General features: G+C 43.8%; 1 protein-coding gene across 1 annotated transcript; it reads left to right on the top strand.

Annotated features, from left to right (window-relative positions):
- The first annotated feature begins 901 nt into the window (after window positions 1-901).
- On the top strand, window positions 902-21,203 carry MATN1 (matrilin 1). The gene is made up of 7 exons (XM_052811249.1): window positions 902-1,173; window positions 4,281-4,627; window positions 12,564-12,786; window positions 15,303-15,428; window positions 15,718-16,131; window positions 18,038-18,190; window positions 20,721-21,203. The coding sequence occupies exons 1-7, from the start codon at window positions 1,086-1,088 to the stop codon at window positions 20,903-20,905; spliced, it is 1,536 nt and encodes a 511-aa protein (XP_052667209.1). The 5' UTR covers window positions 902-1,085; the 3' UTR covers window positions 20,906-21,203.
- Window positions 21,204-23,070: the final 1,867 nt, after the last annotated feature.

Genomic DNA, 23,070 nt, shown 5'->3' with positions numbered 1-23,070 from the left:
AAGGGCTTTAATCAACTGACAATAGTGTAATACAGTCATTAAAAAAAAGAAAATAGATGCACTGCTTTGTGATGAACCCATCATAAAATTCATCTTACTCTGGTACCAAATCTCCCTGCTGTTCTTCCATAAGGAAAACACTGGATTTCTGCTCACTTGCAGCACCATCAGTCTTATTTGTTTATTTAGATTATTGACTTTGTGGCAGGAGCTGTATCTCCCTCCTGTGTACAGACCTGAACGTTATGCTGTAAAAAATAAATCAAAGTTCTAATCTGTCTGTCTATCCTGAGTTTCTCGTCTATTTATCTAGTTTAGGCTACTGAGTTCTTTCTTTCCCTCCCTGCTCTCCTGCACGGGGGGCACAGCCTCATAGAGAAGTAACTGTTTCCCACAGGAAGAAATTTGTTCTGCATCCTACGCTTTCGCCCGTGCCTCCCCAAGCCTTGCTCTCCTCTTCCTCTCCCCTCCTCCTGCAACTGAGCATTCGCCCGCAAATTAAGCCAAGGAAGCGAAGCCCCCTGATCCCACAGGCTGGTTTCCAGCCCTGCACTTGGCAAATGCGGGGACTGAGAGATGATTTGTGTGACGCTATTCCTGTGCCCCCCTCCCACCACCGCCCCCTCCCTGGGCTTTGCCAGAGGAAGGACACAAGCCTGACACACTGCAGACCATTTGCTTACAGTGGCAAAGCCCAGGATTTGCAGACGGGAGCTGATGATTGACAGGTTAACCCCAGTTCCCCAGGGCTGGTTTCACTGGTCCCACTGTTACGGTCCCAGATTCCCCACATACCACGCCGTTGCGGGTCTCTTTATAGCTTCCCATCCCCTTTGCTGAGCAATGAAGCCATTGTGGAGGGGATGGGGGCCGGCAGGGCTGGACATCCTCCCCCTCCCCACCTTCGAGCAATATTTTGTCCTAGTCCTTCTTGCTTGTCCCTCTCCCCTCAGTGCCCCCCCCCCCCGACACTTCACACGTGTCAGGGGCTGGCCCCGTGCCTCCCCGAGGAAGGGCAGGTTAATACCTCCGGGCCAAGGCTCTTGCTTGCCACTCTGCATCCAGCCTCCGGCTCCTCCGCAGCCATGGACAGGATTTTCTCTGCCTTGCTGCTCTCTTTGCTGCTTCTCCTCCAGAGCTATGGAGTTTGCGGGGCACCTCCGCAACCGAGAGGTAAGTGGGGAGCTCAGCGGTGGGATGCATGGTGTCGGTCCTCTACCTCCTTGCCACCAGCCTGCTTTGGGACAGGGAAGGAGATGAAGGACATCAGTCAGGGAAGCAAAGGAGCGTTCTCAAATATTTTCCCAAGGCAGCAAAACCTGGAGATGTGTTTGCTTCTGTCTGTTAAATTGCTTTAGAGAAATAGTGGGAGGTCTGTGCAGAGGCACAGAAAAGGTGGCATCAGCTCAGCCCTAGTCCCCCGCGTAGCAGCAGCCTTGGGGCTTGCTGCTTTTGGCTGGAGGAGGCCCAGGCAGGAGAAGGAATCTGCCTTCCAAAACTGCTTCTCCTCTCCACAGCTCTGCAGAAGACTGGTTTTGCTGGGAGCTTGAGGAGGAGTTGGCCAAACACCCCAATCTCTGGTTAACCTCACCGAGCAGGAAGGTCTGCGTCAGGTTGCTGACGATGGGCCTTTCCTGGGTTTTAATTCATCTAGTCTAGAGCAAAATCCCGCTCTGTTTGTCTTCCCAAGCAGGGTGTAGAGCAGCCAGATGGGAGATGAGCTGCCTGCTCTTTAGGTTGCACGGTCTCTAACTCCTAATCTGCAATTAGTGTCAGCAAGTACCAAACACAAAGGCAAGGGCTGGAGGGTCTGGTAGCGAGGAAGCATCTCTCCTCTGCCAGGGGCTCCAGCCAATCTGGGGAACTCACCGCAGGACAGGTGGGCAAGGCAAAAATTACTGCTGGGTTTTAAAAATGTTTGAATGATCTTATGATGATCCATAATGCATATACCTGGGCAGATTGACAATTGTAAAATAGGCGTGACAGTGACTGCAGTGTTAGCTGTTGCTTATGAAGGGGAGTTTTCTGGTATGCTGACCAGTTTCTCCTTAGTAATTTGGAAAGGGAGAGTTATCTTTGCTGCAGAACTGCTAAGCGCTACCAAAGTCGGGAAGCTAAACAGACCAGTCATTCAACTCAGCCCTACTGTGAGCAATCGCTATTTCTAAAATAAACACCTTTTAATTCTGAGTTAATAGGCAGGTTTCCTGTTCTTTTAATGAATATGGCAAAGATGCCCTAAGAGATATTTTCTGCTACATCAGTGCATGAAGTTCAGCTATTGCTGAATAACTTCAAGTGTGGACATTTTGAAAAAAAGAGGAGGATTTTACTTCTGGTTTAATTCAGCTTTAAAATAAACTATGCTGAGTCAAGATGTCAGTCAGAGCAAGTGTGCCTGACTGTCACCTCCTGGAGATAACTGAGGCCTGTCCTGCAGACCCTGATGAGTGCACAGTGGCTGTGACCAGACAGGCTGAAATCCCAAAGCTCCCATTTGATATCTCTTCTTTTCTCTTCATTTCCCTGAAATATACTTCACTCTCACAAAAAGAGGTTGAAAATGTTATTTAGGGCAAAATCACAGAGCTTCCATGCAAAAATAAAAATACAGTCTTTGAAACTTCTATTGGATCCAACTGTTCCTAGGGAAAAAAAATAACTTTTCTTCCTTGGTTTGTCACTAAAACCAGAGGTGATTCATTAGCTACAGTGGCAAAGGGGAATCTGTGCTTTATTTCTGGAGGAACTGATTGCAAGTCTTTGAGCCTTTCTCTGTACCTTCATTTCTCACCTGTAAAATGGGCATAACCAACCCCTGGTAAAGGGATTTGCAGTACTATAGATGGACAGCCAACTGAGTTTTTCCTTCCACTGCAATAAATTATGGTGGCAAAGTGAAAGTGGCCCATATGGGAAAAGGTTATATTGCATTTTAGTGGAAGCTAGAACATCTGACAAAGCAACCACTGCCTGCTTCCCTTCTACACACAGCATCTTTTAGAGAGAGACCTTTCTGGGAGCCAGAAGCAGATTCAGCATAGTGTCTCTCAGGAAACTAACCTGATTATATTCTTTACAGATATATCACAGGGTATTTATTTTCATCTGTCTGAAAGACTGAAAGCTCCATTAAATTTCACACTGAGGACTAGCTATAATATTTATGTCATAATTTGGAACAGATTTGTTGGCCCAAAAGCTCACATTTAAAAATCTGTCCGCAGAAGTCTCCTTTATGATATAACCTATATCGTCCCTCTCCGTGGAAATCAAATATTAACAGAGCACTTGATACCCCTACAGAGACAGGCTAAATGATAGAAAAAAAATTAAAAGAGCAGAATGCTATAGATCTGGTGGGGAAAATGGGACAATTCATTTGGAAAATCATAAAAAATATCAGTCCTTTTTATGTTTTGCCACAGTTGAAAATTAGGATGGAAAACAGCATGCAAATGAGAAATTTAAAAAAAAAATCACTCAGCTTTTTGCATTGCTAATGCTTCCTGTTTATATCATTTATATTTTACAGTGGATATTCATGTCTTACTATGGGGTTGTAGAGATTAACTATCAATTACATGGTTCTATACCTCTCTATTGTATTCTCTCTCACCAGCTTGCAGAAATAAAACAGCGCTGGTCTTTGCTGTGTTACCGTATTTCATTATTAGTGCCACTAGCTGAAAAACACGACACTGGTTCATGTTACGCTGGTTAGTTAATCTGGGTATCTTGATTCACAACTGAATCTGAACCGCTGAGTTTCATGCCCGCTTCTGGTCATGCATGACAAAGATATTATTTCATTAATTAATATACATGTGGACTGCTTATCCATGTCCAAAATGTGGTAACTCCTTTTGAGACTCTGTTTGATGCAGAAGTGGATGCACAGGCTCCACTTCATAGCTTTATTCCTCCCTCCGCACTGCCGTAAGTGAATTAAGTTTCATGTAGACATTAGCAATAGCCTGGGGTGACAAGTGGGTAACCTGCTCCCACAAGTGCAGCCCTGGTATCTGCAGAAGTACATGTTGTCAACCGGTAACTGTGCTTTTCTTACAGATGTTTTCCTATGAAAGGAAAAAGAACATTTATAAATATTAGGTTAAAGTGATCTCACTGGGCCTCTGTGAGACAGGCAGAGAAAGAACTGAAGCTTGCAGGTCCTCTACCCTCAGCTGCTGCCCTAAGAAGACCATCCGCTCCCTCCTAGTATACTTTTCTCTTCTTTTTCTTTTATTTTTCTCCTCCCTCCTTATCCTTTCCAGGCACCCTGTGTAGAACCAAACCCACCGACTTGGTGTTCGTCATCGACAGCTCTCGAAGCGTGCGCCCACACGAATTTGAGAAAGTCAAAGTCTTCATGTCCCGGGTGATCGAGGGGCTGGATGTGGGCCCCAACTCCACCCGGGTGGGTGTGATCAATTATGCCAGTGCTGTCAAGAACGAGTTCTCCCTCAAGACCTACCAAACCAAAGCCGGGCTCCTGCAAGCAGTCCGAAGGATAGAGCCGCTCTCCACTGGGACTATGACTGGTCTGGCTATCCAGTTTGCCATTAGCCGGGCTTTTAGTGACTCAGAAGGGGCCAGAGTGAGGTCTCCCAATTTTAATAAGGTAAGCAAATTATCTGCTTCTTGGATGCTCCTTCTTTCTTGTGACTCATCACGGAGTGGTTGGAAAAATCAGAAAAGAAGAAAAGGTGATTTTCTCTGTGGTTTGAGTGTGTGGGGACAAGTGGGAGTTAATTGTCAAAGGTGGCAAATCTTTGAGAGGTGGAAGCCTCCCAACTCTTCTTGAAAACAAAGCTTAACTTTCATTTGGGCAGAGCTGGCCAGAAGCTGTCGGGGTAACTTTAATCCAGCTTCACCAGTTCTCCTCTCTGCATGTCTCTGGAGGGTCTGTCCTTTGGGACGCGGCTCCCCGCTTCCAATGTGCCTAAGATGACATACCACCATGAGATGATGATTTCAGCCAAGTTTGCTGGGCATGAACAATTCTCATCTTCCCAAAATACTGTGATAAAAATGGTTCAGAATCCACCATAGTAAAAAGCGAGGCAACCTTCTAAAAGTTTCCTTTGAAATGGCCCCTTTCAGTTGCAGATATAATGCAAAGTGCTGTTTCAGTGTCCTCCACTGCTCTTCCAGTTTTTCAGAGGCTGGCAAATGGCTATGTTCTTCATTCTGGGTATGCTCTTCAGGTACACAGGCTTTATTGACCATTTAACATTTAAGGCTATGGTGTAAGAGCAGCTTAATTCTACATGTGGTTGCAATGGGCATTGCTGCTCCTGACCCATGTTCCCTGTCCAGGAACCTCAGTCTTTAAAAAATTATTCCCCAGATACCTTGTTCATCCCGTTGGATTTGACCATGAGTGTAACCAAACCTCAGCCCAGTGACCATCATCAGGAAAACTCTCCTCTGAGCACATGGAGAATGTATATTCCTGACAATATGTGTTTTGGCTAAACACCATGAACGTACTTCCTAGGCCCTTGTGTTCCGTGCCAGCTCCGCTGGCTCTCTGCTATGACACCAGGCCAGAAAAATAAGCAAAGGCGTTAGCAAGCAGCTAGAGCTTTCCACCAGGTGGACAAAAACCCAGCTGTTGGAGCAAGGAAGCCTGGGATATTTCTCCTGATTACAAAATTTTTGGAACATCAGTCACTTTCCATTACTCTCACTGCTAGTAATGCTCTAGGGAAGGCAGAGCAGAACATGGAAAAGATGCCCAGAGATGGCAAGTCAAACATAATACTTAAAGGTGAAAAATAGGCGCTGGTAAAGATCTGCTAACTCCAAAAATCAGCAACCTGAAGGCTCTGCTGCTCTGGACTTCACAAGATATCCCTAAAAATGAGGCTGTCATGTACAAAGATGATCTAATTATAAATGCCTTGTGTGTCCCCTCACTATGTTGAACTATAAGCAACTTGCAAATATGAATGAATTCATCCTCATATGGTCTTTTATTCTGGGATTCACAGCAGGGAAAATTTTATGTATCCTTAGCCTAAATCTAGTTTGACACAATAGGAAGAAAACCAGGAGTGAAAATAAGAGAAAAATTACACTCCAAGAAACTTTCACTAAGTTTCATTCGCAGTCAGCTCCAGAGAGAGAGGCTTATCTGATGAGCCATCATGATCATATCATTACTCAAGCTTAGGAGTCACCTGCTGCAAAATACAATAGCCCAGCTCTCACAGGGGAACTCCAAGACCTAATTGCAGTGTTTTTTATTTAAAAGGAGTAACGTTGGTTTGTTTGTCAAATTCTTTGAGGTTCACTGAAAGAAATCATTGCAAAATTGCAAGGCATTATTAATATTATATTGTTATTATCATTATTTTTTAGTAAAGAGCTTTAAAATCCTTTAGGTGCAGGACTAATTGTTCTTATTCATTTGACTGAACTACTTCAAAAAGATTAAGTGTGGATTCAGCCTTTAGCTCAAATCTGCTATTTTCTAGAGGTTCAAGCAACTGCCTGTTGCTGCCAAGGTGCATTTTGCTTTTCCTCACTTTCCCAGCAGCAGTAAGTCTCCTGCAGGGTTGCAGGAGAGGCAGCAGCGATCCATGCTACCCACTCCCACCCCTCTCAAAAGGCTTTGGAAAAGGTTAATTTCTCAGAGTGCTCAGGGCAGCCCTGTTTCTCCACGGATGACTTCACTGAAGAGGTGTTTCAGATATTGCATGGAAAAGAGATGTTTCCTCCAGTGAAACTGCTCCAGGGGAGCTGGTGGGAAGGTGACAGGTCTCCAGCAGAGTCCTCCTGCCATCTCAGCCTGGCCAGAGCACCCTATGGTGGAAAAACATGAGCAGAGTGGGAGCTGCAGGTCTCCTCTAAGCAGGATCATCCATAGCCACATATAAAATAGTGCATTTCTGTCCAGAAGAAACAAAGTAACGGGAAATGTTTGTTTTTGTTGGGTATTGTTCAGCACAAAACCAGACAGCAGAACTGAAACAAACAAACAAAAAATTATCGGGATGACAATATCTATTTCTGCTTTTCAGACATTTTTACTCTGATTGAAGAGCAAAAATTGTTTAACAACAAAGAAAACACAAAAAAATCCCAAGTTTGAATGCCACACCACAGAAACATTTCAGTTCTTGAGTACTGATAGGCAAAAAAGACATTTGCTTCTCACTACTTCCAATATGCCCTTGCAAAAAAACCCCTTATTTCTCATCTCACTCAATTAATTGTTGTTCCAATGTCCAGAAGTGCCAGAAGGTCCAAGCAGGAGAGGAGCTCAGATGTGCTTGTCTTGCCTCCTACAGTGTCAGCAGTAGCTGCCCACTACATAACAGTAAATGTAATAGCAATCAAGGAGGGGGTGGATGCTGCTCCTTTCCTTGGAGATGGTCAGCTCTCACTAGGGGAATGATTATAGCATTCATTTTCATGTCTCATGTCATCAGACTTTCATTCAAAGCTGTTGAACACCTTTATAGATGGATAATGGTGCTTGAAGCGTGCCAGTCAGTGCACAAAGGTTTCTTTCCAAAAACTGGGAGTTGTTGGGCTGCACAGCAGCAGAAATTGCAGGCAGTTGCTTAAGTGGCCTTTGGGACCTGACAACTAAAGGCTGTCACTGGAGTGGAACTCTTCTCCAGGCTCCATCTCTTCTACCCTCATCAGAAGATCTACTTGTAGGGAAAAACAGCCAGGGGCACCGAGGTGGCTGAAACGGTTCTTCTTTTTTCAACACTTGTCCTGTGAGCAAAGGAGGGGGGCAGAGGAACAGCTAAGGGAGTTAAGACTGTTCCATGTATCTTCCACATGAGGAGCTCATTGCTGGAAGAGTAATTCCAGTGCCCTCTATGATCCCACACTGCGTACGACCCTGACACAGCTCCAGCAACACCCACAGAGTCCTCTGATCTCTGAGCTGGGCAGACATCTTCACCCAGTCGATGGGGGAAATCAGGAAACCTATGGCCAGTCATTGCACCGAGAATGGTACCTGGGTTATGAATGAAGGATCCTAAAGTCGGGGTCTGATTTCCAGACTTGTTGAGTGAAGGCAGGTCCCATTGATTTCACTGGTTTTCTTGTTGTTTACCTTTCAAATGGAACAAATAGTGGGATCTTTTTAGATCCACTTTCCTCTAGGACCACTACCCAATCCATTCAGGACCCTCAGACATCTCACCATATTTCTTTATTTTCTCCTGTCTTTATCTAATTCCTAAATGTCTATTTTAAGACAAGATGACCATGTTTAGGTCAGGACTGGGACGCAGTCCTGATTTATACAATACTATTATAATACTTTCAGTATTAGTCTTCTTTTTTTTCCTTAATACAGCCTGACACCTTACATGCAGCATTGAGCATTACTATAGATGGAAGAGACATTTTCACTGAGCTGTCTATGAAAATGCCTGGATCTTTATCTAACTAATCTCTTCCACACCATTTAAGTAAGGCCTTTCCTCGTGCACTGTTTTCCTGCTCTTGCCTACTCTGCAGCTGGGCCGCCAGACAATGCACTCAACATGCTCATGCAATCCTTGTGGTTTCCTATCATCTCAATACATAAGAACTGCTATGTCCTGCTAATACACCAAACAAGCCTTTAGTTTAAATATCTGAACACTCAAAAAATAATCAAATTTTTTTAGTGGTTTACTGCAGTAGCATGGCTAAAGCGTCAATGTTTCTGTGGACAGTGGTACAAAGAACTCTAAAGCTTCTTTGTTTCCCTGAAACCTTATTTCCTGAACATCTAAAAAAGCAGTAGAATAGTAATGGTCTTTTTCATGATTTACCTTAGGCATTAAAAAAGAAGAAAAAGAAAAAATCACTACAGGCTTTTCCCTCTTTCCTTCCACTTTGGATCTGGTCGAAGAGACAGAATCACAGAAAGGTTGAGGTTGGAAGGCACCTCTGGAGGTCATATTGACCAACACCCCCTGCTCAAGCAGGGCTACCTAAAGCTGATTGCCCAGGACCATGTCCAGATGGCTTTTGAATACCTCCAAGGTGGGACACTCTAAAACCATTTGCATTCCTTGGTTCCCTGGTTATTTTTTGCTTTTTTCCACAATGTCTTGAAGTCCAGCAAACTTTTCCCTTCTGTGACCCTCATGCTGCTCAGTGTGGCCCCATCATCTGCCTGGGAGAATGAATAGGTCACGCAGTAATTTAGGGAGCTGAAGCTTCCAGAAACATTGGACACGGTCCTTGCTTCTTCACACAACAGAAGTCCAGCAAGACTTTGTGAAAATCCGTGCTATGATTGTCAACTATGTGGGACACTGGTCAAAGCATCACAAGATCATTTGATCTTGCTGTGCTCTGTGCAGCAAATGTCACCCCAGGACAGGGAAAAGCACTATTTGTTGCTGTAGGAGCTCAGAGTAAAGTCTGTTTATACCTTTATCAAAAACTCCAGGGGTGCCCAATTACTTTTATCTTTCTTTAGGAGGAACAACAAATAGATTGTCAAATTGCTGAGAAAATCAAGAGCTTATTCAACTTTCTGCCCAATTCCCCTTTCAGTGCTGTTACAACATTCATGTTATACACCGCATAATGAGACATAGCTACCTCATTAGCTGCTGGATTGCCTACACATGGCAACTCTGAAATATGAATACCTAGGGATGCCTGTGAATACCCTGGTGTCTTAGTTAACCAAGAATAAATTGTGTCATGAGAACATGGGGGATTTCTATATGACAGAAGTAGCACAAGGAGGATCCAGAAAGTTAGTAATTCACAGGAAAATCAAAGGTGGTAGTTAAAACGAGTACAAGTTTTGACCTTGAAAAGCAAAAGTTTCTGAGTTTCCTTAGGGTAAAACTGGAGATCCCGTTCAGCTCTTTGAGACAGCAAAAGCATTCACCCCTTCTTAATTCTTCTCACATGGGTACCTGCTGAGTCCAGCACAAGTCCTCCACTGCAGAGCAGTGTCAGCCTCTCCAGGCTGTAGCAGTTGCTCCTTTCTTCCAACTTGTCTCTTGCTCTTTACCAAACAAGGCACATATCAGGACTCTCAGCTTTTTAAATGAGTCAAGGTCATAACACAGAGAATTACAGAGATCCTGTGACTGCAAATAATTTGGAGGTAGGTTTAAAAACAGAAAGGATGCTGTTTTTTTTTCACGCTGGAACTCACTGCCTCAGGCTGGCAGGGAGGGCAAATGTGTGGAGGGGGAATCCTAGGAGAAAAATCAGACTTTCCTGATTATCAAGACAACTACATATGATAACAAGATCACTTTATACTTATTCTATTTCTTACACTCTTTCTGTAAGCAGCTAGTCCTGGTCACAGTCACAGACAGGCTCCCTGGCTGGTTGGTGCTTGGTCTGTCTCACTGTTGCATTCATTTTAGCCATGGATTCACTGATTAATTCCGGATGCCTGATCCGGACTCTTTGTACCTCCAAGTTTTGTTCTCTCCAACAGCAGGTCAGAAGCAACATGAATTTTGAGGGCTCTATAGTAGATTTTCACACAGATCTATTATGAAGATCTTTCCCATCAGATCCAGCTGTGGATGCTGCTACCAGACACCTCCCGGGTCTTATCTGGGGCTCAGGCCTATGTGAAGATGCCACCCTGACGTGAAGAACAAAAGGAACTGATTAAACTTGGAGAAACCCTTTATTTAGACAGAGAAATGCCAGGAGGACGTGCAACACCTCCATCCTGTGACAAACACTGCAAGAAAGATACTCAGCTACTGGCAGAAACCTGTTCATAGGGTGGTGTTGCTCGCAGAAGCTACTTGATAATACATCTTGTTTCCTGACAGGTTGGCTTTTGATAAGCTCTAATTGGTAGCCCCCACCTCAGAGCTGCTGGGTGTATGCAGAAAGCAGAGCCGGCTGCAGAGCGGCTGAGCCGAGGGCTCTCTCTCCTGGCAGAAAGCACGATTGCACGGCTGGCTCTGCTCCTTGCCTTGGCTGCTGGTCCAGAAACCACCCGAGTGCTCCTTTTGGTCGATCTTTGATTGTCATCTGCATCCTCCTTTACAACACACACTGACATCTGGCACAGGTGACACTTTTCCTTAATTTGGCCACAAGCAGAAGAGAAATACTTGAATTCCCCCCCCCCCCTTGGAAGCAGCCAGATACAGAATTGTGATGCTACTAGGAACTTTTAATTTTGTAGCCCTTCAGAAGTGCAGATAAACACTTGAACTTACAGACCTGTACCAGATTGAAAAGCTCTACATTTTTCCTGGTTCTCCCATATTTGGCATAGAAGGAAAGCTCTGAACAGGGCAGCAGATTACTTTAGTATTGCAGTATTACTCTGGGGCAGATGACTGCAGCATTCAGCCATCCCTCAGCTGAAGGGTGGGCAGAGGGGGAAGGAGCCACTTCAGCCACATGGCCGGCACCCCTTAGATGCATGGGGCAGGGAACCCACTCCTGACCTTACCCGAGATCCACCCAAGGATGTAAAACAGCCATCACACTGTCCTAACTGAGCAGCTGGTGGGTCTGATTTTTATCTTCAGAAAGATGGAGAGCATATATGGCATAGAGAAGAATAGCAAATACTGCCTTAATGACCAGATGACAGCTCGTTCAAACTCACTGTTGCTGCCAGACAGACTTGTTTCTGCCTTTTTCATTTGATGTTTCTTTACTTTCTGTATTTCTGAGGGTATTTGCCTGCGATGTTGAGGTTTTTTCTGCTTAGCAGCTCACCTGCTCCTGCTGATTATATTTCTCCATACTGCATTACATCCCAATCAGTTGCTTTGGAGTTGACAGCGGTGTCACAATAAAATAGTTGTAAGGAAAAGTGGCAGGAGCAGATGAATTGGCAAAGAACAAAAATTAAGGTTTTGTGACAATATGTCACTTACCAGAAGGAAAATGAAGAGGAAAATGGACAAACTAGCAACAGGAGCAGCACCCTTGAAGGCTTTCCACTGGTTCAGGGCTCCATCTAATCCAAGGTGAAATCCAGTTCCCACTTAAACCTGCTGTCATTTTAATACTGATGTTAGTAGGGGTAGGATTTCATCTCTGCTATTTATTGTGGAACAGGAAATCAGAAATCATGGCAGGCACTGACACAGCATGAGCTTAGGCAGATCTCTTCCCTTCTCTTTGCTTCAGCTTCTCCATCTATAAAATGGGGAAAAGTTTTCATCTCATGATGTTTCCATGACATTTCCTGAGATTCTTTAAAGTCCCATACTGAGTTAGAGTTGTCCTTAGTGTCAGCTGGGGGTTCATGAAGATAGTTTGGCTTGAGCATTAGTTTGCGTATGAAGAACGTAACCTTTACTTTGGTTTCCTTAGGGGCGAGATGCACCAGTTGTCCCTTAATTAAATCAGTCAGGTCCCTGGCAGTTTAACCTTTCCAGCTCAGAAAGAAACAAACCCCACATAAAAGAACGGCATGTGTGATCTCAGGAAGAGGGGGAGGAGGGGCTGGCATTTCCCTTTTCTTTAATTTTAGAAATGTGAAACCTTCTTTACTAATGCAGCCTGTTCCACAAGCAATAGTGATATTAATGCCCGTTCAAGCATACACCTTGCCTCCGCCCTCCTCTGCGTAGGTGGCGATCGTTGTGACCGATGGACGTCCCCAGGATGGAGTGCAGGATGTGTCAGCAAGGGCCAGAGCAGCTGGCATCGAGATCTTTGCCATCGGAGTTGGCCGGGTGGATATGCACACGCTGAGGCAAATTGCTAGTGAGCCCTTGGATGATCATGTGGACTATGTGGAGAGCTACAGTGTTATAGAGAAGCTGACCCACAAGTTTCAAGAAGCTTTCTGTGGTAAGTCCTTGCTGCAACCCCTGGATTCCTAGCCAAGAGCTGCAAGTGGCTGCCAGCAAGCTTTTCACATGGAAGTTGTATCATCCTTCATCCATCTGCTTCCTTGTTCCAAGGACCTGGGTCTGCAGGAGCACGAAGCAGTATGGAAGACAGATGCTCTTTGAAGTTGCCTTTCAAGAATTTCAGGTTTTAGTTAAAGAAGTCTCCAGACTTCATTGGCACAGAAAAATTTATAAACATGACCCACGTACTCCTTGAGGCGTTGAAAAAGAACCTGGAAAACATGATCTTTATATAGCTAAGATCATTGTCCTTAGTTTTAAGCCTATCTGGGCAGTTCTGAGAATCTGGCTTGTAATTTCCCCCATCAGTATTGTCTTCTGAATTTCCAGTTAAGCAAGGGATGGTTTCACTTCCCTGCTAGAGGCTGAACTGCCTTTGCCTGACTATGCTATTGTTTTTGCAAGCCTTGTGAGGCAAGAAACTCTCCTGGCTGGTGCAGTACCTAATGCCTTTCTGCACAGCATATAAAAAGAGCCTGACTATCCTACAAAGACATATTCACTCCTACATAAACCGGTGAATGGAGTGAGAAAGCTTTATTACTTTCAAATGTACCCACAAGACTGTAGGAGGTGGTCTATAAATATCCATTTTATGTGTCAGCAAGAGAGGCCTGGGGGTTTCGCATGCCCATCCCGTTGAAGCACAGACGTGTGGCAACACTTTTTAAAAGGTGCGATACACCACGCTGCCTATGGCGAGGCATTGCAAACACATATACACAGACGGACCTGTAAAACTCTCCGAGACCAATTTCTTCAAGAGGTGTAAAATTTCATGATTCAACTTTCAGGCTGAAAATGATGGGGGTGAGCAGCTTTTTGTCAAGGAAAATTGCCTCCTCTGTAGGAAGGAGGAAAATTTTGAATATAAAGTGAGTCATGTATTATAATCAGGTTTCATTGCACCAGAAGCTCATGGAAGAGGGGAACAAATACTTTATACTAAAGGGAGAACGGAGACAAAATTTGAGAAGGAGGAATCCAGGCCATGAATATTTGTGGGAGTTTGTGTTGGCTGCCCTGGAGTCAGGAGTCAGCCAGAGACGGAGAGGCCTGACAATGTATTTTGAAGTTCTGGCACTGGTGTCACTCAAAAAGATAAAGAGAAAGAAATCCTTTCCGTGCCTTGCTTTTCAAATTCGTAACATGCAGATGACAAAGTTCTCCCCATGATAAAAACCCTCAGAGATGCATCCAAGGGAAGCGCTGTGCTAAGGATTATTATAGCTAACAGAGAAGAGCACCATATTAACTGCCAAGTGGGCTGTTATCGTGCTATGCAAGCAGCTGCACAAAACCGTCCTTGGAGATGTACCCAAACACCACCTGCTATTGCGAAGCACGGTTTGTGGGTACTGACAGCAGGAAGAACTGTGCAGCACTGTCCAAGCTGTTTCCCATAATGCTCAACAAACACATGGGAAAAAGGGAGACCTTTGGCAATCCAGCCACCAGTTAGACTAATAAGATCTCTGTAGGCTTCAGAGAACCCAACCTGAGAGCCCAATGTTACAGCCATCTGCATGGTTAGTTATATTCCTAATGATAGGAGCTACATATATGCTGGAAAGATCTACCGGTGCTGGCACAATATGCAAATGCATGAATTGGGAAGGCCACAAAGACAAAATACATGCAGAGCGGAACACAAACAACTTGAAATAATGAATAGAAGCCCCTTAACTTTGAAAGACTTTGCGCCACCTCCCATCGTTTTGGTAGAACCCAATGCTCAGTTTTCTGCACAGATTTCCCTGGTATTTGTAAATGAATTTGCTTCAACCAGATCTGTTTACTTTCCAGTTTGTTTTCCATCATCATTGCTGTAGCTGTGACAGTGTTGTCAGTCACTGAAAGCTGCGGGCTCAGACTGCTGCAATTCAGCTTCTGTTTGCTCAGCATCTCAGGAGCAGATCCAGGTTAAGATCAGCAGGCAGAAATGTTTGTAGAGAGCAAATCTGAAAGCTGTACGTGTGAGGTTAGCTCTGAAGTGAATTCCAAGTATGTTTGCACATGAATCCCGTCCAGGAAAGACAACTGTACATGGGGTTGAACTCACTAATCATAATTGTACTACATAGCTGTAAAAAATGGGTATTGGCCAGCCCAGATGGTAGGTTGGAAACTAAATCTCATCCAGTAGCTTTGGACAGTGAAGTATATTGTGACATGCTCAACAGACAGATGGGTTTTGCCCTCAGTATGCAGACTATTTCTAGTCCTGGCTGTGCCTTGGAGTCAGTAGACTTGTGAAAATTTCTCCTTGCCTCTTGTATCATCTCAGTCGCTACCCAGGAGTAATGACTTCTGCTGCTTTGTCTTGCTGCAGAGTGGATTTAGTTATCACTGAGCATATGGGAAAAATAGCATGCTTTGTGCATGGGCTGAGTAAGGCCTGGGTTGAAAAGCCTTGGTGTGGTCTTTGATTTTAATCTGCACCTTTGCTTACAGTGGTGTCAGACCTGTGTGCCACTGGAGACCATGACTGTGAGCAGATCTGTATCAGCACCCCAGGAGCATACAAGTGTGCTTGTAAAGAGGGTTTCACGCTGAACAGCGATGGGAAGACCTGCAGCGGTATGTAATGATTTTCATTTGCACTGAGACGAGCTGTGATCTGCAGTGGTATGTTGGGGATAGGACTGAGACACAGTAGACGTGTTCTGTTCAGAAAAGGCAGAAAAGGAAACCATGCGCTTATAACCGAGAATTATTTTGAAAACATTAGTGTGAACTGTTGTTGAGTTTTGATTGATTAAACCTATTTCATTAGCAACAAAATGACACCAGCATTATATTTTCCTACATAATTAATTGGGGTCTTACTTGCTGTCTTCTTTTGCCCTCTTCTCACATTTTGTTTCAGCTTGCAGTGGTGGGTCAGGATCTGCTCTGGATCTTGTTTTCCTGATCGATGGCTCCAAGAGTGTGCGGCCTGAGAACTTTGAGCTGGTGAAGAAATTCATCAACCAAATTGTGGACTCTCTGGAGGTGTCAGACAAGCAGGCCCAGGTTGGTCTGGTTCAGTACTCCAGTTCTGTCAGACAGGAGTTTCCACTGGGACAGTTCAAGAACAAGAAGGACATCAAAGCAGCAGTCAAGAAAATGGCCTACATGGAGAAAGGAACGATGACGGGCCAGGCTCTGAAGTACCTCATTGACAGTTCCTTTTCCATCATCAATGGAGCTAGGCCTGGTGTCCCCAAGGTGGGCATAGTCTTCACTGATGGACGGTCGCAAGATTATATCACTGATGCTGCTAAGAAAGCCAAAGACTTAGGTAGGTCTCCTAAATTCTCAGTGGCTTGTTTCTCCCTTGGAGCAGGTACTGCATCGAGTATCAACTTAGGTATGACTCTTTCCCTGGAGATGTTTCTTACTTAGGATAGAAACAGGTTACTATGTCGAGATGTTGCCTGACTGTCCTTGCACGCTCATAAAGAACTTGGAGCAGCTCTGGCTGGGGTTCAGACAAATCTTGGTTTGCCAGCAGCTGGTTTTTGTTCCCACAGCCCCTCTGTGTCTTTGATCTAAGTCTGCTGGCGATCTCTCTGATGGGCAGGCTGGAGTTTCACACATTTGGTATGGGATGCACTCTGGTTTAGCATGCTTCACACAAATGTGAAGGAAACCACAGGGAAAGGCTGAGGATTTGTCTGATGTTGGTAATTAAAGTCAGGTCAGCATCAGTGGCACTCATGGTGAGGCAAAGACAACCATCAGAGAGCCCCTTGGAGAATAACGGGAGTTGTAGGGCCAAGTGTGGCTTGGCTGTATCAGCCTTAAGGCTTGGAGAAGAAAAAGAAGAAATAAAACAATGAATAAAACAGAAACACAGATTAAGGGAGTAACTGTGGACTCCTTGTCCAAATCCCAGACAGGCTAATAAGAAACTTTCTTCAGCTTCTGCTGGAATATTAAAAGTGCACAGTGGCTACAAATTGATGCATTTATATGTCTAAACTGCATGAAGTATAAATATCTAGAGCTCTGCCCCTTTGCTGACCTGCTGAACAAGTTCCCAGCCTCCTGCCATCTCTGTGTTAAATGGATGCAGCCCATGTGAATACACTCATGAATTGCTAAATCCTTTACTTCCTTTTAACTTCTGTCTCGACCACTAGATGGGACTAAGGGGTAGCACATAATAATAAAGGTCAGGTACGAGCTCATGAAAAGCTGATGTTTACAAAGCAAGTTGATATGTTATGTGGATGTTCAGCTCTTATAAAACAAAAGGTCCTTATAAACTGTATCTATAGAATTTATTCCTCTGTGATGGTAAAACTTCATGCCTTGTTACTTCCTCCTCTCTTGTTCCCTACACAGAAATCTCCAGCATCTGTTCATAAGTTATTTCAGTGGGATAAGTAATAAGATGCTTATAACTAGACTCCAAACATGTTCCTTGAGTTGAACTTCGAAAAAAAACAAACATTGGATACATCCAGAGGTAGAAAGACAAGGCAAAAAGGGAAGGAGGGCAAAGAATTAGCAGTGTCTAGACATGGACAAGTAGAGACAAATATTTCGAAACAGGGGTTAACTAGTATCATCATTCAAGTCAATAGGAAAACTGTGGTTCAGTTCAATAGAAACAGGTTTAAGCCAGAGGTGGCCAATCAATCGCTTGGCAGTGAAGCATAGTACCTGGACATGTTCTTAACTCACAGTATGGGTTGCTCTTGACAGACTATATGAGTTGCAATTTTAGAAAGAGAGTCAGCTACAGTTTTGCTGAACCACAGGTCTCCATTGCACAGGGGACTTTGCCACTACATAGGCTGATTAATGGTGGCTGCAGGCTATTTTGAAAACTTCCACTGTTTCCTTTTTCTGTATTATCGCTTCCATATTAGTTGGGTTCATGATCCTGTCAGGGTGTTACAATCATCTGTCCTTTCTTGTATCTCCAGAACATTGTTCTTGTGGTGATAGTGGTCAATGTCTGAATAACTCTAGTAAGACTTTGCCTGCAAAAATATTTTGGAACCTTGGTTGACCTGGCTGAAAGAAGTCTGTAACAGTAAAGGGTAAGGGGGTTAATTTCCCAGTGAACATCTGCAAAGCTGTGTGGAGACTAGGGGTCCAGAAGGTGAGCAAGGATGTACAAACTGACAGGGGTTGGTACCATAGCAACAAGATGCTCCGTGGCTGTCTGACTGACAGGCTCCCATTGCTCACAGGCTTTAGGATGTTTGCTGTGGGAGTTGGCAACGCAGTTGAGGATGAGCTGAGGGAAATTGCGTCAGAACCAGTAGCTGAGCACTACTTCTACACGGCTGACTTCAGGACCATCAGCAAGATTGGGAAGAAGCTACAAATGAAAATCTGCATTGGTGAGAGCGGGGGATTGGGGAGAGGGGGGATTTAGTCATAGCATTTGAAGGCTGGAAGCAGGACAAAAATGCCCCTTCAGCTGGATGTTACAAAAAGCTCTCTGTTCTCAATGTATTGAGTTGGCAGAGTACGTGGAAGGATCATAAGACATCAATATTTTGGGTGGTTACCTGAACCACAGCCATGCCTACACCTCAGCCATCTCCCCTTCTCACAAACTGCCTTCTCCTTCCCTTTTTCTCTACCTTTCTCCCCTTCTCCACCTTCCTTTTCAGAAATTATGAGTTCAGGCTGTACCAGGTCTTGAGAATAGCCAAAAATGACATGAGGAAAGAAGAGATGCTCTTAAAAGAGAAGATAAGTGTTGGTTTATTTGGCTTAATTTGAAGATCATCACAAAATTGGGTATCTGAGTTGAAGCTCACTAACCACTGGCTGCTTCTACAGTCAAACAGGCATCACAGGGGTGACACATTTCAAGCTGAAATAAGCATCTAGTATCTTCTACATGATTAGTAGGTGTCTAAATTGGGGCAACATGAATGCTAAGCTCACGTTTGGATAGCCTAGTGAAGCAAAGGCTGAGAGAGGACTGAGTGAGAGACAGGCATGACAGGAGGAGGTAAAGAATAACATAAAATTTAAAGGATGTTGACTTGTAAATAACTTGAGTCTAAAAATGGTTAAAAAAAGGGCTACCACAGTTATTTTAGATTTTTGTTTTGAAGGAATCATATGCCTCCTATGAAATATTGGCCCTTTGCAATGCATCTGCTTGATCAGGCAGATGATAGTGAATCCCAGATGCTCGGGCTTCATTTAAGACATTGAATACCTTGCAGCACTTCTGAGAGCTACACTGCCACGTTCATCAGGAACCTGGCACTCTCCTGTCGAGTCCAGGTGCTCCGGCTCCTTTATTCTGCTAGGCAAATGTTTCCTTCCAGTTCCCAGCAAGATACATTGCACACAGCTCTGATGGGGTTCATTTAGTTCCTAAGAGAGCTCTGCCAAGCTCAGTTCTACTTCCCATGAGTGTGTAGACCTGCTCTTGAGGGCCCCATGGCCCCACACGATGGAGAGACATCCACTGCTCTCATGGCATGCAGAGATGCTCTGCAGCATCAACTGGATGAAATAATACACATTGCCAAATGTTAATCTCCTTTTTTCCCTTTCTTTGCAATTTCTAACATTGTTATTTGTGCCAAAACCAAGAGATATCCATGTAAATATTAGCGGGTTAGCAGTAGGTGACTCATCTATCTTTCCCCCGAGTGTATATCAGAGAGAAAAAGTACTCAGAAAGTTAGAGGCCTTGCCTCAGGAAAATCAGATTCAGTTCCTTGCATCCTTACAGACATCCTGGGTCATGCTGGGCAAGTGCCCTGTTCTCCAGATTCCTAAAGATGGGACCTTCCTTTCCTCCTGGGGAAGTCTGAGAGGGACAACACCCTCCAGGGTCCTGTGTCTGCAGAGCCTGGTAGCCAGGCTTGCAAGATAGAGACTCTTTGCCGTGGCTACTTTAAAATGTAGGAGTCGATCCAAGAACAAGATGATGGGAGCTATATGAAAACCCCCAACATATTGTATTTAAACATCTTTTGAGAAAGCAAATACATTCAGCATTCAAAAAAAAGTAAAAATACATTTCAGAAAAAGTATTTGTTTGCAAAAAAATCAATTTTGGTAAATATCTTAACATTTGAGTTAAAAAAAAAAAAATTAAAGGAAAGGAAATATTTGTATTTGTTTGATTTCCAGTGCCAGCTTGTATTTATCAACAGATGGCTAGAAATCATCTCTTAATATCCAGTTTTAGTTTACTCATGACTGGTTTAATCCTGTAGTGGTTTTGTGCCAGTGATGTCCTTTCCCTTATAAAGTCCTTATTTACTGCTTCCATTTCCTAGGCAGTTGAGCTGACTCAGTGTGGTCTTGTAAACATCTCCTTTCTTTTCCCAGTCATCTCAGTACCCTTTTTTGCTCCTACTCCAGTTTAAGTCAATTTTTCTTAAAGAACATATGTAAATTATTGACATAGATAAGCAAACTGATTAATGCACATTGCTCTGCCTGCTCTAGAAATGGAGTACTGAAGCAAAGCTCAAAGAAGTCTTGACTCTCAGATGGTTAACAGTGCCTCCAATTTTTATTTCACAAAATAAGAGTATGGCCCACTATGGTGATGTTATTGGGAAGACAGAGGTTGTTTTGAGCACTGTATTTGGTCAGATTCAAATTTTTGGGGCAAACTTTAAGCATCAGTAGTAGAGCTCAGTGGGTTTTCAGGAAACTGGAAATCCAGGAAAGAGTTTTTGTGCGCAGAGCCTGGCCTGTATAACAAGAAAATGTGAGATTCTCTTTAAAGCCAGAAGTGATCAATCAGATAATTAGAAGGAATGATATTTCGATTTCCTTCCTGTTCCTGCTAAAGAAAATGAGCATTGCTTTATTTCACTTGTCTCAGTGATTTTGATTTAATCCTTTTTTTTGTGCCACTTATCTTCTTGATATTCTGATCCACAGAGGAAGATCCATGTGAATGTAAATCTATTGTGAAGTTCCAGACAAAAGTAGAAGACCTCATAAATTCATTGCAGGAGAAATATATCCTTCGGAAGCTGTCGTTGTTCAGAACTCAGTGGGTTGGGTTGTGCTTTCTGGAGGGACCAGTGGGGAAAGTGTACTCATGGGGGAAGGAGGTTGTGTAGGTGTTCAGGAAGCTGGGAAACAAGACACTTGGATTATGAATGTGTATAACAAGAGGAGTCCCTGCACCAGAGTGTATACCTACTGGTCTGACACAGGATAAGTAGACCAAAACCAATAGAGCCAAAGCAGACTATGTCAAACCATTGCAAGACAGCAATGAGCTGTAGGGACCAAGACCTAGGTCAGTTTTTAGAAAGATGCTTAAATGATGCCAATGTGACATGTGTGGAAGCATGGGTCATGCATGGGGTCATGCTGCTACCTCTGCAAGCTGCAGGTCCTGTGAAGCAGGCCAGAATGTGAGGGCTGAGGGCAGCAGTGGCTAACCTGGACTGTGAGCAGACAAAACCACTGGTGCACACATGCAGCTGATTCACTCAGTCATTAAAGCTCCATGGATGGGATTCTTTTTATGATGGTAAATGCCTACTATGCAAGCATCCGAGCTGGCTGCCTAAATTCCTCCACAGCACTGGAGGGAAAGAGGGTCTTCTACAGCAAACCACCTCTGACTGTATAGTTGGTGGCCTGGATAAATTCAGATGGATAGGTCCAATAGTCAGATGGGTAGGTCCAAATTTTCCCAGTTTGTAACTGCTCGCTGCAAACATCTCCAGTGAGGTGAGTTGGATCCCATCTGAACTGAGTTTGTGGGACTGCATTCTGCCATGCTGGGTCCTGTCATATTGCACAAAGACCATGAATAAGTGGTTGAAAGAGAAAAAAGAAAAAGAAAAATGTTGTGAATAAGATTCAAACCTCATGGGGAGAGGAATTAGTGAAACCCTGGGGTGGCTCACACAGGACTAGGGAGATTCTTCGTTACTGAGAATAAGGAGAGAATATAATTTTAAAAACAATGCTCTAATTTATTCACACATTTCTGTGCTTTTCTATGTCAGTTGTGCAGTATATTTTCTACTCTTTAACTCAAATTGAGGGAAATCCACCACTTGTGTTATGCAAAAGGTCAGAGTAAATCAGTAGTTCTCACCCAGTGGGTTGCCGCTCCCAGGCACATCATGAAAAGCAATTAGTGAAAAGAGCAGAAAATTGCAACACACAACTCTAAGAAAAGCACTCTGCTCCCCTCTTCACGCAACCCATACTGCTCAAGGTCAGGAATTCTGTCAGCCACTCAAAACACACTCCAATCGTTCTCACACTTTTTACCCTTCCTTTCATAGTAAATGTATAGGCGCATGTGAGTATGTGTGTATGCATGAACATTTTCTACCTTCAGTAAAAGTTCATCAACCTGAACAGTTCTGGAAATGCCAGAGTAGATGGTGACAGCATTCCTCTGCTACCTGCTCCCAGCAAGGGAGCTCCATTCGTTATCTGTTCTGCAAGCCAGGGGAGGACTTCAGCAATAAATCACTAATGTGCACTGCCATTTTTTCCCCTTAACTCTTGCTCACTGGAAGCCGTGGCAAAAAGGATTGAAGCCCTGGAGAACAAGATCATCTAAGATCCCCAAACAATATTATTTCCCTCCTTCCTAATGTAACAAAACTAGAACTCCTTTACTTGTAACAGAGGGCAGCTCAGCCACAGTGCTATGGCCAGCTTGTATTTTTTTAAAGAGTCTAGTCTACCTGCATTTGTTTAAAAGGGAAGAAGTATAACAGTAGAGCAGACAATGTATAACAGCCAGAGCACTGTGTGTGACTGAGCGCTAGACCATGCTAATGTTTGTTGCATCGTATAGAGTGCATATATTAAAAAAACTGGAAAGATCTGTTTTTGATTTAAAGCTTAATATATATATGTGTGTTAATAAGTACTTGATTACGAGTTCTGTGAATCCTTGCTGTGTTCTTCTGCGTCTTTTGTTTCTATGCATGAGATAATTTAATTTAAAAGTCAAAGTGACTTAAAATCAACTCAGATGCTGAGTGTAAAATGTCAAAGCCGCTGATCAGCTTATTACTGACGCATGACGCATTTGTCAGTAAGTAGGTGAAATATAGTAATGATCTCTGAGTGTGTGTTGCAGATGAGATAGGATAGGATGCTGCTGCTAGTTGGGTTTATCCATAGCTGCTGTACAATAGAGAAAGAAAAAAAGCTCAGCTTTCCTAGCCAGCAAATGGCCTCACAATGTCTCAATGAACTAGCACCTGAGCTAGACCTGTTCTGGGTAAGTCCTGATAATGTGCAA

Source organism: Harpia harpyja, chromosome 16, assembly GCF_026419915.1.
Source record: "Harpia harpyja isolate bHarHar1 chromosome 16, bHarHar1 primary haplotype, whole genome shotgun sequence".
In the NCBI taxonomy this organism is placed as follows: domain Eukaryota; kingdom Metazoa; phylum Chordata; class Aves; order Accipitriformes; family Accipitridae; genus Harpia; species Harpia harpyja.
The sequence above is the reverse complement of the archived record's forward strand: the minus strand, read 5'-3'. Positions and strand labels throughout refer to the sequence as shown.

Bases quoted from the DNA above. Each gene is read 5' to 3' on its own strand.
- MATN1 (XM_052811249.1), top strand. From the start codon at position 1,086: ATGGACAGGATTTTCTCTGCCTTGCTGCTCTCTTTGCTGCTTCTCCTC. The intron at 16,132-18,037 runs GTAGGTCTCCTA...CATTGCTCACAG, and splicing joins TAAGAAAGCCAAAGACTTAG to GCTTTAGGATGTTTGCTGTG. The intron at 18,191-20,720 runs GTGAGAGCGGGG...TCTGATCCACAG, and splicing joins ACAAATGAAAATCTGCATTG to AGGAAGATCCATGTGAATGT.